The following is a 13700-nucleotide window of genomic DNA, read 5'->3' on the forward strand; positions in this document are numbered from 1 at the left end:
TATATATATATATATATATATCAAACATGGTGTAATCAACATTAACAATTCATTTTGCAAGTAGAAAATATCCAGTTTATATTTAAAAAAAAAATATATATATATATATATATATCAAACATGGTGTAATCAACATTAACAATTCATTTTGCAAGTAGAAAATATCCAGTTTATCTTTTAAAAAAAAAAAGATTTGTACCAAGCTATTTTTGAAAAATGCACAAATGGGGACTTCCAGAAATGCCTGTAACATAAATATAATCAGTCAATGAGCCCATCGACTAATCAATTAACAGACTTCACTAATCACCCAGCTCTAGTCAGTACAGAGTACAAATGGTATTACTCTTTTTTATTCCATGTCTTTCAACTTGTAAGTTCACTGTACATTGATGATTGCTCCACAGATAATGATGGGGTAAAGAAAATAAGAGATAAAAGATAAAGTTTTCAGAGGTGGTGCCAGCTTCTTCCTGGTGAGAGAGCAAGAGATGGGCTGGACAAAAAATTGAGGGGATGCATCTTTGTGGCAGAATTACCGTAGTATTTAGGGTGTGAGCCAGCTTTACATGAATCACTTCTCTTTTAGTGCAGGAGCTATATTTTGGGATAGCCTCAGCCCCAGCAATTCCCCATTCCCTACTGCTGCCCATGAAAGATGTACTAAAAAACACATTTGTTATTCAGTTCGTTATAAGAGTGAAATATGAAAACTGTAAGATATAAAGTCTTTTTATCTATATCATGAAAATAAACTTTCACTCGGCTTTGGAAATTCACAGACAAGTCTGTTGTAGAAATAATTTATTAAAATATCATATTTTTTATGTACAACAGTCTTGTACCATTTACTAAAAGCTTGCCAAATTTTGTGAAGATAAATTTAGTAATTTCAGAGTTATAGGTATCCATAGTTTTACAGTTAAACTGTTGTAGAAATAATTTATTAAAATATCATATTTTTTATGTACGCAGTCTTGTACTGTTTACTAAAAGCTTGCCAAATTTTGTGAAGATAAATTTAGTAATTTCAGATTTATAGTATCCATAGTTTTACAGTTAAACTGATCAACTTCATTCCTCTAGGATTTAAATATAATGTTATATTAAGTTCTTTCATACGAAATAGTGAGAATAACATTTTAAACATCTTACTAATGGTATTTAGTATTGATGTCATGCATATATATATATTCATTATAAATAAGTTTTTTTAACTTCAAATCTGGAGTTTCACCCTGAAATGTAGAATATTTGCATAACAACAGTAATCACAATCTAAAATAAAAGATCATAAACAAATTGGTGTTATTGCAACTGGTCTTTTTTTTTGCATGAAAAATAAATAGGAATAAAATTTTTTAGATATTATAAATAAAAGCTGGAAAGCCTGTGATTATATATTTTGGCCACCAGTCATGTAGTTAATAACTAAAGATTTTCAGGAGTCATTTTTAAGTCAAATTCCTTGAATTTTGTAAAACTTGTATCATGTCATGTAGCAAAATAAACTTATGTTATTAAGTTGATTATCTTTCTTAGGTGAATTGTAGATGTGATTTTTATGGATTGATAAACACTTTTTAAGATATTATATGCTTCATTATACAAGAAAGTTATTTTACTTGCATGGTTAACAGAAAGAATTAAGTCTATTTTGAAAAGTGTCATAAAAATGTTTGTGTTCTAACAGTTGGTGAAAACTTTTTAAATTACTAAAATTATTCTATTAAAATGTTGAAATATTATAAGTATACTGATAGCATAATTTTTTTTTTTTTTTGTGATGAGCCTTCATTAATATAGTGTATGCTGTAAATAGTGATGTTGATTGTTTTGAAGTTATTGTTCTAAAGAAAGTTTTAAGCAATGTGTTGACATTTTGATTAGTTTCATATGAACAACTCCTGCCTTCTTCCTTGTTTTGTGAACTCTGTGTGAAGCTGGAATGAAGAACTTAGCACACTTATTGAAGATGATGTAAATACCTGAATGTGTATTATGATTCAGCAGTAGTTTTCAAACGAGACCCAAACTTGAGGGCTTTCAAATAGTTCACTCTTCTTCTTCAGGAGAATAGTGGGTTATTTTTTAATGAGTGTAATGAAATATATAGGCATGGATGTCAAAATCACATAAATTGGATGTGTGTACAGTAAAGTGTGACAATAGTTATAAGAAATGTTAACCTTTTTTTTTTTCAGTAATAATATTTTAAATATTGATATTGCATATCAGATTTTTCATTTTTGTGTTTTACCTCTTCTTTTTTTTTTTTCTACTGTTGAACTTTTAACATTTTGCATTATTAGAACCAGTAATAGTAGCTTCATTGCTTAAAAAAATTAGGAACTGAATTATGTACAAAATATCTTTCTTTTTCAGCTCTTAAATAGTGAAGTGGAGAGTACTCGGAGTAATCGAAGATCTCAAGATATGTTAATTCAACAACTGCTCAAAGCAGAATCTCCAGAAAAAGTAAAACTACTATTATATGCATGTATATATATACATTGAATCACACATTCATTCCATGTCAAACATTATGTAATGTTTTTATTCTTTTACTGAGTACTTTTAAATATCACTAAGCGTGGTAGAGCTTAGTAGGTTGGGATGGGCCAGAAAAATAAATGGTTGAAGCATATTATGTATTGCTCATCATAGTCTCAAATCTCTCTCATAACAATCTAAGAGACTTTTATAAAGATCTAACCTAGGATTTTGAGGTTTTCAAAAGCAATTATTTCAATTTAGCCAAAACACACTGCTAAATTAGAGAATTGGCAAGTAGAGTAACAGCCAAATGTTCTACTGATTATTCTGATTCTGGCATCAGAAGGGCTAGCTCACCAATGCTTGAAATTGTTGTGAGGACTGACACACCACCAAAATGTTGCATATAAAATTGAGAAATGCAGAAGCAGTATAGTGTTTTACTAATTTCAACACATGATGTCCATCAAGACAACTCATCATGCTGTGCTAGAACTGCTGCCTTCATAGGGACTGCCATTCATTAATATTCATTGGAATTGTTTGAAAAAAAGGGAGAAACAAGTAATAAAAACATTTAAAAAAATAAGGATGCCAAAAAGTACAGAAACAAGGTAGGAGGAATACACAAAACCATGCAAGAATCCCTTTTACTACTTGTATATTTGAACATTTGTCCAGTTTGTTCATTTTTTTCTGACTTGAATGATTATAAATGTTTCCTATTTAAAATGAAACCATATGGAGTAATGCTTAAAATGTTGTAGCATGTGTTTATTTGTTTGTAAATAAGTAGAGCTGGGTATTCAGTGATATTTGCTAATCAATTAATTGACAGGCTCATTATTAATTGGTTACCACAGTGTTCCTTAAACCATAGTATGCAATAGTCATCATCAGAGGAAAGGAAAAAAAAAAGGTGCACGTACAAACTTCAAAAGTTTAAAGACATCTGTTAATTTAACCTTACCTACACGGGCCTACCGATGGTCACGGGTCAAAGGCCATGTCATCACACTTGTAGACTCACATTCAAACTTTTATTTAATGAATGTATGTCAATAAGTTTGGTATCAATTTGTGGATTATGATTCATATTTTGGTATTATACTTTAGTTAATTTCTTAATTTAAAAGTTAATGTTTTAAAAAACCAAATTAACGATCTTTGTGTGCCACGTGGTATGTTGAATGCAACATTGGTTCAGGATAGATATTTGTGATCTCCAAATATAAAGTCTGTGGTTTCTTATAAATTAGATACTCAAATTACCAATATTGACAAGCTAGGAACTAAGATGAACCTCCTATCTTTTTTTTTTGTTTGAGATATTGAATTAACCAAGGTGGCCCTGCCCACCTCTTCCATTTTTTTGAAAATACCTACTTACATACACGTACTTCACCCAGTGATGTGTATAACAAATCAGGAGCTCAGAATGTCCACTTGGTGGTTTTCTTTGAGAAGTATTTGCACAGGAAACTTTTTTTTTATGCTAGATTCCAAGCAGTAAGGTAAGACATTAGTGAGCTCGAAAATTCGTATATCTTTAGACCCAAATACTGTTTAGTTACTAAGCTTGATAAATTATAGTGGAATTCTGTTGTATTTATATATTAATTTATGATTTTTATTATTTCAAATTGCATATGTAAAACCTAAAAAAGCATTTGTTTTACATTCTCCATATCCAAAATTTGATAAGGCTTAGGAACTTATGCCAAGGAGCAAACAAGTACGAAGTTCGTAATTAGAAGAGATAATTGTTTTCTATACTTTTTTATTTACTGTTCTATAGTTTAAGAAAAATAACTGAAATTTAAGAACTCATTTGCAAGTAGTAATAATGTATATACACATAAAATGTAATATAACTGAAAAGTGACATCTTATGAAATACTGTTCCACTAGAACACAGCCAAGACAGGTCACTTTGTAAAGGCCAGTTTTATATTCTTGGTAACGTGAGTGCACGTACACCACATCATTGCAACATCTGTAATGTTAGTCAGATATTGCTGAAAGGTCTATAAAATAAAAATAATAAATATATATAGATGTATAATGTTATGAGATTTATGCTATTTAAAATAACATTTGTTTTTCATTTTATAATTTGTAGTCATGAAAAAAGCATAACTTAGATCTTATTCCATAATTTTTTATGGTGGTTAGGAGGTTGATCAAATCAACTAAACCTGTACAGAGATACAATAGTGAAAATAACAGAGAAAGTATAAAGTTTTTCTAAAAAATATGTTTGATAGATATCTGATGGTTATAAAGACTTTGTATGTGAAATATGAAAATTTTCTGATGCATAAAAGTATTTTAATCTTAAAATCAAAATTACTTTGCATGTTCAATAGTCAACATTTGAAAAGAAAATATTCATGGGAAAAACATCACTTTTTAATACTTAATAAAAATATTATTTTGCATATGAGAGCCTTGTAATGTTTATTGATAATCTGCAAAATTTTGTGAAGATATGCTTACTATATTAAAAGTTATAGCATGAAAATTATAACAAGCACTAAATGGTTACAAGGTCTGTTTCTGCACCTGACCGCATAGGGAAACAGTTAAAGAACCAAACATCAACAAACATAAAATCAAAGAAATTATCTTAATTGAACAACACAAACCTTCTTTTAAACCAGTACCCTAGAGTATCAAAATACCTTTATTAAGCTGTTTAGCAATCTCCAGTCATGTGACTTCCTTGTTTCAAACAGCATATATATTTATCTTTTGTCTCAGTAAACTACTGACTAACTGTGATGATGACTAACTCTTCTCTAAACATTGTACATTTTGTTACAATGGTACACAATGCTTATCATCGCGGAAAAGATAAAAAAGTGTATGTACAAGCTTCAACCTAACATCAACAGATATAAAATTAAAGAAGTTATCTTAATTAAATTCACAATCATTCCTCTAAACCATTACCTTGGAGTACCAAAATATCTTTATTAAGCTGTTAATCAATCTCCAGTTTTTTATACTGTATATTTATATGTCAATCCTGTGTTTTGGTCAACTTATTGTATCTGATGATGATGACAAAATGTTCTACACTTGTCACTATGTTAAACTTGTAATAAAGTATTCTTTGTTTTTATTGTTCATTGAAAATTCATTAGTACATTTATATATTTGTCATTTTTCATATGATTAAAAGGCTGGCATGACCGAGTGGTTAAAGAATACTGATTCACAATTATTTGTTTTGTTATTAGAATGCAGAATTCAGATCTGTCAATGTCTTTCACAATTTCTACTAAAACACAAATTTAGAAAATGAAGAGATGGGGTTTTACAAATGTAACACGTACACAACCTAGATATAGTAAATTTATAACTTATTTAACACTGTTGAATGAAGTGTCATGAATTATAAATTACAATCTAACACAGTGTAAAAAAAAAGATCTTACATTTTATTAAATATTTAAATACACAGTTACAAATTAGAAACAACACAATGTAAGAAAACAGTAACTTTACGTTATATCAAAAATAATAATATTTGTGCATATTTGGAAAGCTTTTTAAAATTGACTAAAAATCAAATTTAAGAATAGGGAAGTATGGATTACTTCACCATCTGTGTAGGGGATGGATTTACGTAGATAGTACTATGCATTGCATAGGGAAGGATGTTTGGGGAATGGATCTGTCATCTGTGAGAGCCCCATCTCAGACAGAAGTGTTTATGTGTTAAGGTTTTGTGTGTGAATTTCTTTCTTTATTTATTGACACTTAAAAGTACTGGTACCATCACCTTGTTGAGTTTTAATACTTGCCTCTGATACCCTGGTTTTGAAAGTGTTACTAGATGTGATGTCTATTATTAGATAAGTTGATTGGTTTTAATTGCTTTAGATACACAGTAGTGTCTTTACATTTTATAAACTTTGGACATTCAAATACAAAATAGCACAATCAAAAAATGTTTTTTATGCAAAGCACGAGTCTTCCCTCTAGTTTAACACTAAAGTAGCCCAAGAGTTTGTGGTGGATGCTGTCAACTTTTCCTGTAGTTAGCATTTCAAGGTTAGTGACAGTGGCAGATAGCCTTAGTGGCTTTTCCATAACAACAAAATAAATATAATATTCCTGTGGCTGAAAGGGGGAGCAACTTTAGTGGAAGTAAGAAATTGAACCATGGACCCTTGAATCATGAGGCACCCCCCACCTGAATCTGCAAAAAAACTGAACAGACTTAAAGGAAAAAAAGAATCAAAAAACTTATAACACTAAAGTCAGGTTTTGATTCCTACAGTGGGCAGAGCACAGGTAGATAATTATGTAATTTTATTTTTTCTTAACAGCAAAGAAACATAATAGCGATATCTTGATTGGTTGGAATACTCAAAAGTAGTACTAATCAGAAACTCTAACTTAGATTAGTTGATTATTTTCATGAGTTGTGACACTAATCAGTTAAGCTAAACAGACTAATTAATTGAAATTGATAACGAAAAATCATAATGTAATTATTTTGATTGCTTAATAGTTGAAATAATATAATAATCAGAACCACTGATTTTAGTTAATTGACTATTTTCATGAGTTGATTTAATAATAACTTCCATTAACCATTTTTTTGAATAATTGAAAATGGTAGTAGGCAGAAACGACTAATCTTGATTAGTTGATTACTTTGTAACATTAATTGACTTAGTTGTAACTCTGATTAGTCGATACTTTAAGTGACACCAGTCAATGTAATCGCTGCTGATTAGTAACTGATTATGTAGATTAATCAACTTAATCACCCAGCTCTATACGTAATTTATAATCAGATAGAGAAAATCTTTTGATGGAAATTTGTTATTTGTGATAAATTAAGTTACATTATGTACATGTACAAAATTAATCTATACATCAGTATTGAAAAAAAGTTCTGATTTGATATACAGTTAAAAGTAACATTTAGTATATCGTTAAATAAGTATCTGCTCTGAACTGAGAAAAGAAACTTTTTAAGGTATTGTTTAGTTAAAAGTTTTTTGTAATAATTTGTTAATACTTCTTTCTTAATTATGAATACACAATTTCCTTGTATCCCCAGGTTGAAAACTCCGTGTGCGGAGATACAAACTCTCAGTCCAGTTCTACAGACCAACTGTTGAAGGACTTGTGTATCAATTCCAATCAGTCATCTAACTCATCATCCCTTCCCACTTCACTTAATGAAGTCTTTAGCTCTCTTTCCAAAAGAAAATCTGATGATAACCCAGATTCTGGTTTTAACCCACCATCCAAACGACCAGCTGTTCAACATGTAAGTTAAGGCTTACTGTTAGAACTGGAAACTTATGCCATGTAATTGAAGCTTGTTTTTTTATATATCTTTTTACAAATTAAAAAAAACATCTTCAATGATTTTTATTAGTCTAAGAAATTAATTTTTTTAACTTAAACATGAAAATTCAGACCTGAGTGAATGTTTTTGAATAACTTAGAGATATTTAAAATACTTTGTTTTTCTGATTGTTTATTATTTTAATGATGGAATTGTTCATTAGGGATGATCTTGCCACTTTGCTAAAAAATATATTTGTGGACTGTATTTTGATATTATATTACTGTTGGTATCTGAAAGAGTCTTCTTTGTAAAGTAGTAAGTGAAAATTGAAAGACTGGCATCATTAATGCTGGATGTTAAGCTGATAATTTGAAATGGACATAGTGTAGGGAACAGAAACATTAGCTAGAAAATCAATGTTAATATACAAACTCTATTATCATGTCAGAAATGTCATTTCCTTTGTTTTTTGTAATCAAAATACCATAAAATTAAAATTTATATGCACTTTCATTCATTTTACTATATACTGACCTTTATGTAGAATAAAGAGTGTTGCATTATCAAAGAGATACTTAAGTTTTTGTTAAGATTTGCTATACAAGAATATAATGTTTATTAAATAAATAATAGAACCTAAAATTGAACTGTTGATAACATTTCTGGAATGTTACAATAAATACTTCAGAAACCATAGTTATAGGAGATTAGTATCAAACTGAAAACTCATAGTTGACAACATAGTATTAGTTTCATGTATCAGAAGCAGTATTATTTAGTGTCATATATATAGATTATTATAGTATTATTTACAGTTTCTTTATTTTTTCTCATAAACTATATGATTTTAAAAGATCATGCCCATTATAACTGTATTGCTGATTTTTACAGAACATTTTGTAATGAATTATTTGAAATTTGTCAGTATCATTATTATAACAACACTTGAAATAATTTCATTAGATGATTTAGCCCTCTTGCCCTGGCTATCCTTTGCTGCACATGTCACATTCAAAGTTTAGTTAAATTACTTTATGTTTATGTTATACCAATTAGTATAGCATAAAATTGTAGCTAATAATCCATATTGTAATAGTATATATATATGTTTTAAGTTCTTAATTTTATAAGGCAATATTTAAAAAGATCCTGAATTTCCCCTAGTGTGAGAAATGTGACATATTTTTTCTATGCAACACCTCTTCTCAATTTTATTCACCACCCCTCCATTGAGTACAAAATTTAATGTAAATTACTCACTATAAAATTGTCATTCTCAGACAAACCATAATTTTTATGGCCTTCAAACTTGTTTGCTTACTGAGCCATCAAATAGAAAATCAGACCCATCTTGCCACACCCACCTGTCATATTCTCTCTTTGAGGATTTGTTAATAGTTTTCTCTTACTTGTAATACTATATTATGTATAAACAATAGAAAGCCAAGGTTTTTCAGCTATAAAATGAAAGATAATGACTAGCTTGGATGAATTATTTGGTACATTACTACCATTAGTATATAAAAAAAAAGAAAGAAAGAAGAAAAAAAGTACGGTTAAGTGTCATCGACATTCAACAGCAAAAAAGAAGAGGTCCCAGGCAAGTAATTTATTTCATGTTTATACTTTATTTATTATTATAAAATAACTAAAATGTAAAAATAGGGATCTCTTTAGATTAGTTAAGGTTAGATTGGGTGAAATATATTTAATAATAATAATATAAACGTTTCACAAGGCATGCACGTAAGCAGCTCAGAGTATCTCATTGGTAATGTAATTCAATAGTGTAACATGAGCTTCACATTCCCCAAGTGATTTACAATTTATAATGGTGCACATAGTAGTTAGACTTGGCTCAAAGGGCAGTAAATCGATAAAATTCAAGTATATGTAGATGCATACTGTTACAAGTTTAAAGCTACTTAGGATAAATGAATGTAGTTTCATGTTACAATTTGAAATCATTCTAAAAAGAAAATAATGGTAATTCAGATTTATTTCGATATTTTGTTTTTTTGGTGGTTACAAGTTGTATAGAAAATAACTGTGTATGTGTGGGGTTTATTTTTAAGTTTTCTACAAATTGCAGTTGAAAAATATACTTTTCAAGAGCATGTTCATTTTGTAAGATATGGTTTGAAATAAAATATAGAAATACCATTTAAAGCTGTATTGTATTTTCTAGTTTTCTCTATAAGAGTTTATATTTTTATCTTGATCATTGAACCTAAGTTCATTATCATTAAGCTGGAGTTCAGCACTGGATCCTATGTATCATCTTGACATGGGGTGGGAGTGTTTTATGTTTAATTAAACAAATTTTAATATTCCACTTTATAAAGTACATGATTAAATAAATTCTTATGTTAAAAACAAAAGTGTCACATAAAGTTGGGATATATTTTATAGTTTATTTTTGTTAATTTTTTCTGTAATAGTGTGTGTGTGTGTGTATACACACACACATCATTAATGTTTTTCTATATTCAGTCATTCTATCCATATCTACTTAAAACTTATGCAACAAACTTTAAAATACTGGATTTGCATATGAATTTAGATCATTGCTACTACAGACCTGACCATCCTTTTTTAAAGGTGACAGGTACTGAAGGTACTTGTAGTTACATTTTATTAATGTTTACTGGTTTATTTCCATTCATGTTAAAATACAAAATAATTACAGTGTTGAAGTTACCATTTCAAATGAAAAGGTTTGTTAGTTAATTTGAATAAATAACTTCCATGTAAATGTTGTATGTTTGTTACAAGTTATTTGCTGCTATCTTTATAGCCACATCTGGCTGGACAGAACCCCATGTTAGCTTCTATGCTGGCCCAGACTCCCAAGACAGAACCATCTGTCCCCACCACCATTGCAAATTCAATCATGTCTCAGCTACCCCAAGACCGGCTGCCTAAAAACCTAGAGAAGAAACTTATTCAAACACCCTGTACAGTCATGACATCTGCTTCCTCCAATAGCTCAACACAACAAGGCACTGGCCACACCATCTCTACAAACCACTCCCTGCATCCCCAGGATGTGGTTGCTGTAGACCCTCAAGGACAGGTTGCTCCTAGTCACCATCCAGTTAACACCCTAAACCTTAACCAGAGACAGACTGCTCAGACTCAACCTCACCAACAACAACACCAGGGATTTCTTAGTCGCATACTGAACAGTTCTGATGGCTCTCAGTTGACAAGAGTGTTGGCAGCTGCCTCAGCAAGTGCTACAAGTTCAAATCAATCCATACAAAATACATATAGCCACTACCAGTTACCCAGTCAACTTGCCCAACAAACAACTAAGTCCATAACCCTTTCAGACTTGCTTGCAGATGTCAGTTCTTTTGATTCTGTGGTTGGATTAACAGCCCAGAGCCAGACTTCAGACCCAATGTTATCACAAATACTGGATGAGGTGTGTGTGTTTTGTAGGGTAATGTCTGTTACTGATTGTCCTAGTGTAACTATATTATATAAGTTGTATTTTTAGAAATTCTAATATAACTTTAAATAATATACTGTAGGTAACCTATTCATGCCATAGCCAAATCTAGTGCAACTTTTTCAGGCAATATATCTTTTTAATTATATTCAAGTTTACTTTGAATTCAAAGAATAAATGTTTGTGTGTTGCTGTAATTAGAACAGAGTTATTTCTCGTAAAATAGTTTTTCGTTTCACTTAATAGTATTAAAGTATGTTACATATTCAATCAAAGGAAAGCACTAGCCGTAATAGTTACTAATAAATCAACATTAAAAATCTCTTTCATGGAGTGATGTACAAAATTTTATATAATGATGTATTTTTAAAAGAAAAACAAAATTTATAACTGTATAACTTATCCATGATTACTGTTCCATTAATTTCTTTTAGTTTTTCCCATTCTAGTTCACTTTTGTATAAATTACATCTTTGGTGAGCCTTTGCTAATAAAATTTGAGTATTTATTTTAGTTGAAACACTAGTTTGTTATGATAAGTTGAAAAAAGGTTTTTATTTCAGATATGCTTTCATTTTATTTGAAAAATCTGTTGAAAGAATTAGCTTTATTTTATGATAGCATTATTCTAATACTTAGTATTTTAAAATAAATGTTACAAAACATCTCAGTTTATAAAAAGATATAACATTTTATTAAAGAGCAATAAACTAATTACTTTTGTGCAGTGAAAATTTAGCTTGTGAGTTTTAAAAGTTTGCGTGAAATGGTGTTTAGGTTTGGAGCATGCAACAAGAGATGGAGCCATCACCAATAGATGATAACATGATACGTAAGATACTGGATGAAGTATTTGAACAACCTTCAGGATCCTCCTCCTCAGGAAGCATGCCTTCCAACAATCAACCAGTTAAAACTGTACATGATGTTCATGAGAAACTTGCCATTAGTGCTATTCAGCAACAGTTGATGAGTTATGAGATCTCAACTAGCAGTACTACAACCACCTCCCATGTTGCTGCTCCTGTGCACACCCAAACTTCTGGTGAGGCTTTAGGAGTTCTTACTCCTTCAAACACAGTTGTCAGCTTTTCTTCCCCAAACTACCCATCTGCACCCTCTATGTCTACTTATACCAGTGGAGCTCAGAATGGACTTAGAGTACGGGGCCAAAATCCTGGAACTCCAATTAGTGTGCAGCAATGTGTTTCCCTGGGAAACTTCCAGCACCCTATTTCTGGAGGAGGATTTACTTCTAGCCTGTCACCTGAGGTATAACAAATGAAATGTTGCTTATGTTAATTACTTTAAAGCAGTTAGGAGAAAGTTCTCATACTGAGGTTAATTGGCTAATCTTGTTTTTGCCATTCTTCTTTGACAATTTCCATTTCTAGAAATATACCCATTATATTGTTTGGATTATGAATTATTAACTTCCCGTAATCTCATTTGTAGAAAAATGTTATATACATTATTTTCAGAAGGAATTTGAACAGTTTCTCTGAGATAAAAACACATTTCAAACATTTTGGAAATTGTGGTATATATATTTTTAGTTAGAAAGGAATGAAAGTATAGTTTTATTGCATAGAATAGTAGTAAAGGCTGAATTTAGTTTAATGTTTTGTTTTTTGTGTGCCCACCAGGTGTATCACAAACTTCTGGAACGCAGACAGAAGATGCTTCAGCACCAAAAACGCTTACGAGTACAACAACAACAAAAACAGATAGTTACAGAACCCCTGACATCAGCATCATCATCAGCATTAAGTGAAAACATGAATGACTTGTTGAACAACACTGTGGCACCCAATGTCACACTTCAGGTAATAGAAGCTATGTAACTGTTGTAGTAAAAGAAACTATTCATAGAAATGTGGTGTTTTAAGCTTTTTTTACAGTTAAGACTGAATATGATAATATTGGGAATATAAGATGTTATTAAGAAAGATTGCTAATTAACTTTTCCCATGTAATGTGTATAGATAATTCTTCCAGTACCAGGTTTATTTTTAGATGCATAATAAAAAATACAAACATGCATTTTAATATTTTGTTATATATCTCAAACTCTATACTGATATAACTAAGAATTTGAAGGGATATACTCTTCATTTGTGGTGACACAAAATTCCAATCTTATGTGGAAGTGCTTTAGAGGGACATAAATGTGAAAAGTGAAATAGTGTGTCTGATAGTTCATTAACAAACCTGTTACAGTGTATGCATACCAACTTCATTCATATGTTATGTTCATTTTTCATCTTGCAAATTACTTCATAACGTATGTCTCGATTCTTTAATGTCAGTTTTTGGGGGAGCAGGGGGGGATACTTTTGAGTAGGCCCAGCATGGCCAGGTGGTTAGGGTGTTCGACTCGCAATCTGCAGAACATGGGTTCAATTCCCCATCACACCAAACATGCTC

At 30.4% G+C, this 13700-nt stretch overlaps 1 protein-coding gene across 14 annotated transcripts in view; it reads left to right on the top strand.

Moving 5' to 3' along the window:
* Window positions 1–13700, top strand: part of LOC106465626 (nuclear receptor coactivator 2-like) — a 168076-nt gene that overhangs the window by 106071 nt on the left and 48305 nt on the right. For all 14 annotated transcript variants that reach the window (XM_022393559.1, XM_022393566.1, XM_022393567.1 and 11 more), the window contains 5 exons: window positions 2386–2478; window positions 7580–7792; window positions 10614–11246; window positions 12051–12545; window positions 12920–13099. In XM_022393559.1, coding sequence (XP_022249267.1) covers window positions 2386–2478; window positions 7580–7792; window positions 10614–11246; window positions 12051–12545; window positions 12920–13099 — 1614 coding nt within the window. The remainder of the gene's footprint in view (window positions 1–2385; window positions 2479–7579; window positions 7793–10613; window positions 11247–12050; window positions 12546–12919; window positions 13100–13700) is intronic.

Source organism: Limulus polyphemus, unplaced genomic scaffold, assembly GCF_000517525.1.
Source record: "Limulus polyphemus unplaced genomic scaffold, Limulus_polyphemus-2.1.2 Scaffold2004, whole genome shotgun sequence".
Taxonomy (NCBI): Eukaryota; Metazoa; Arthropoda; class Merostomata; order Xiphosura; family Limulidae; genus Limulus; species Limulus polyphemus.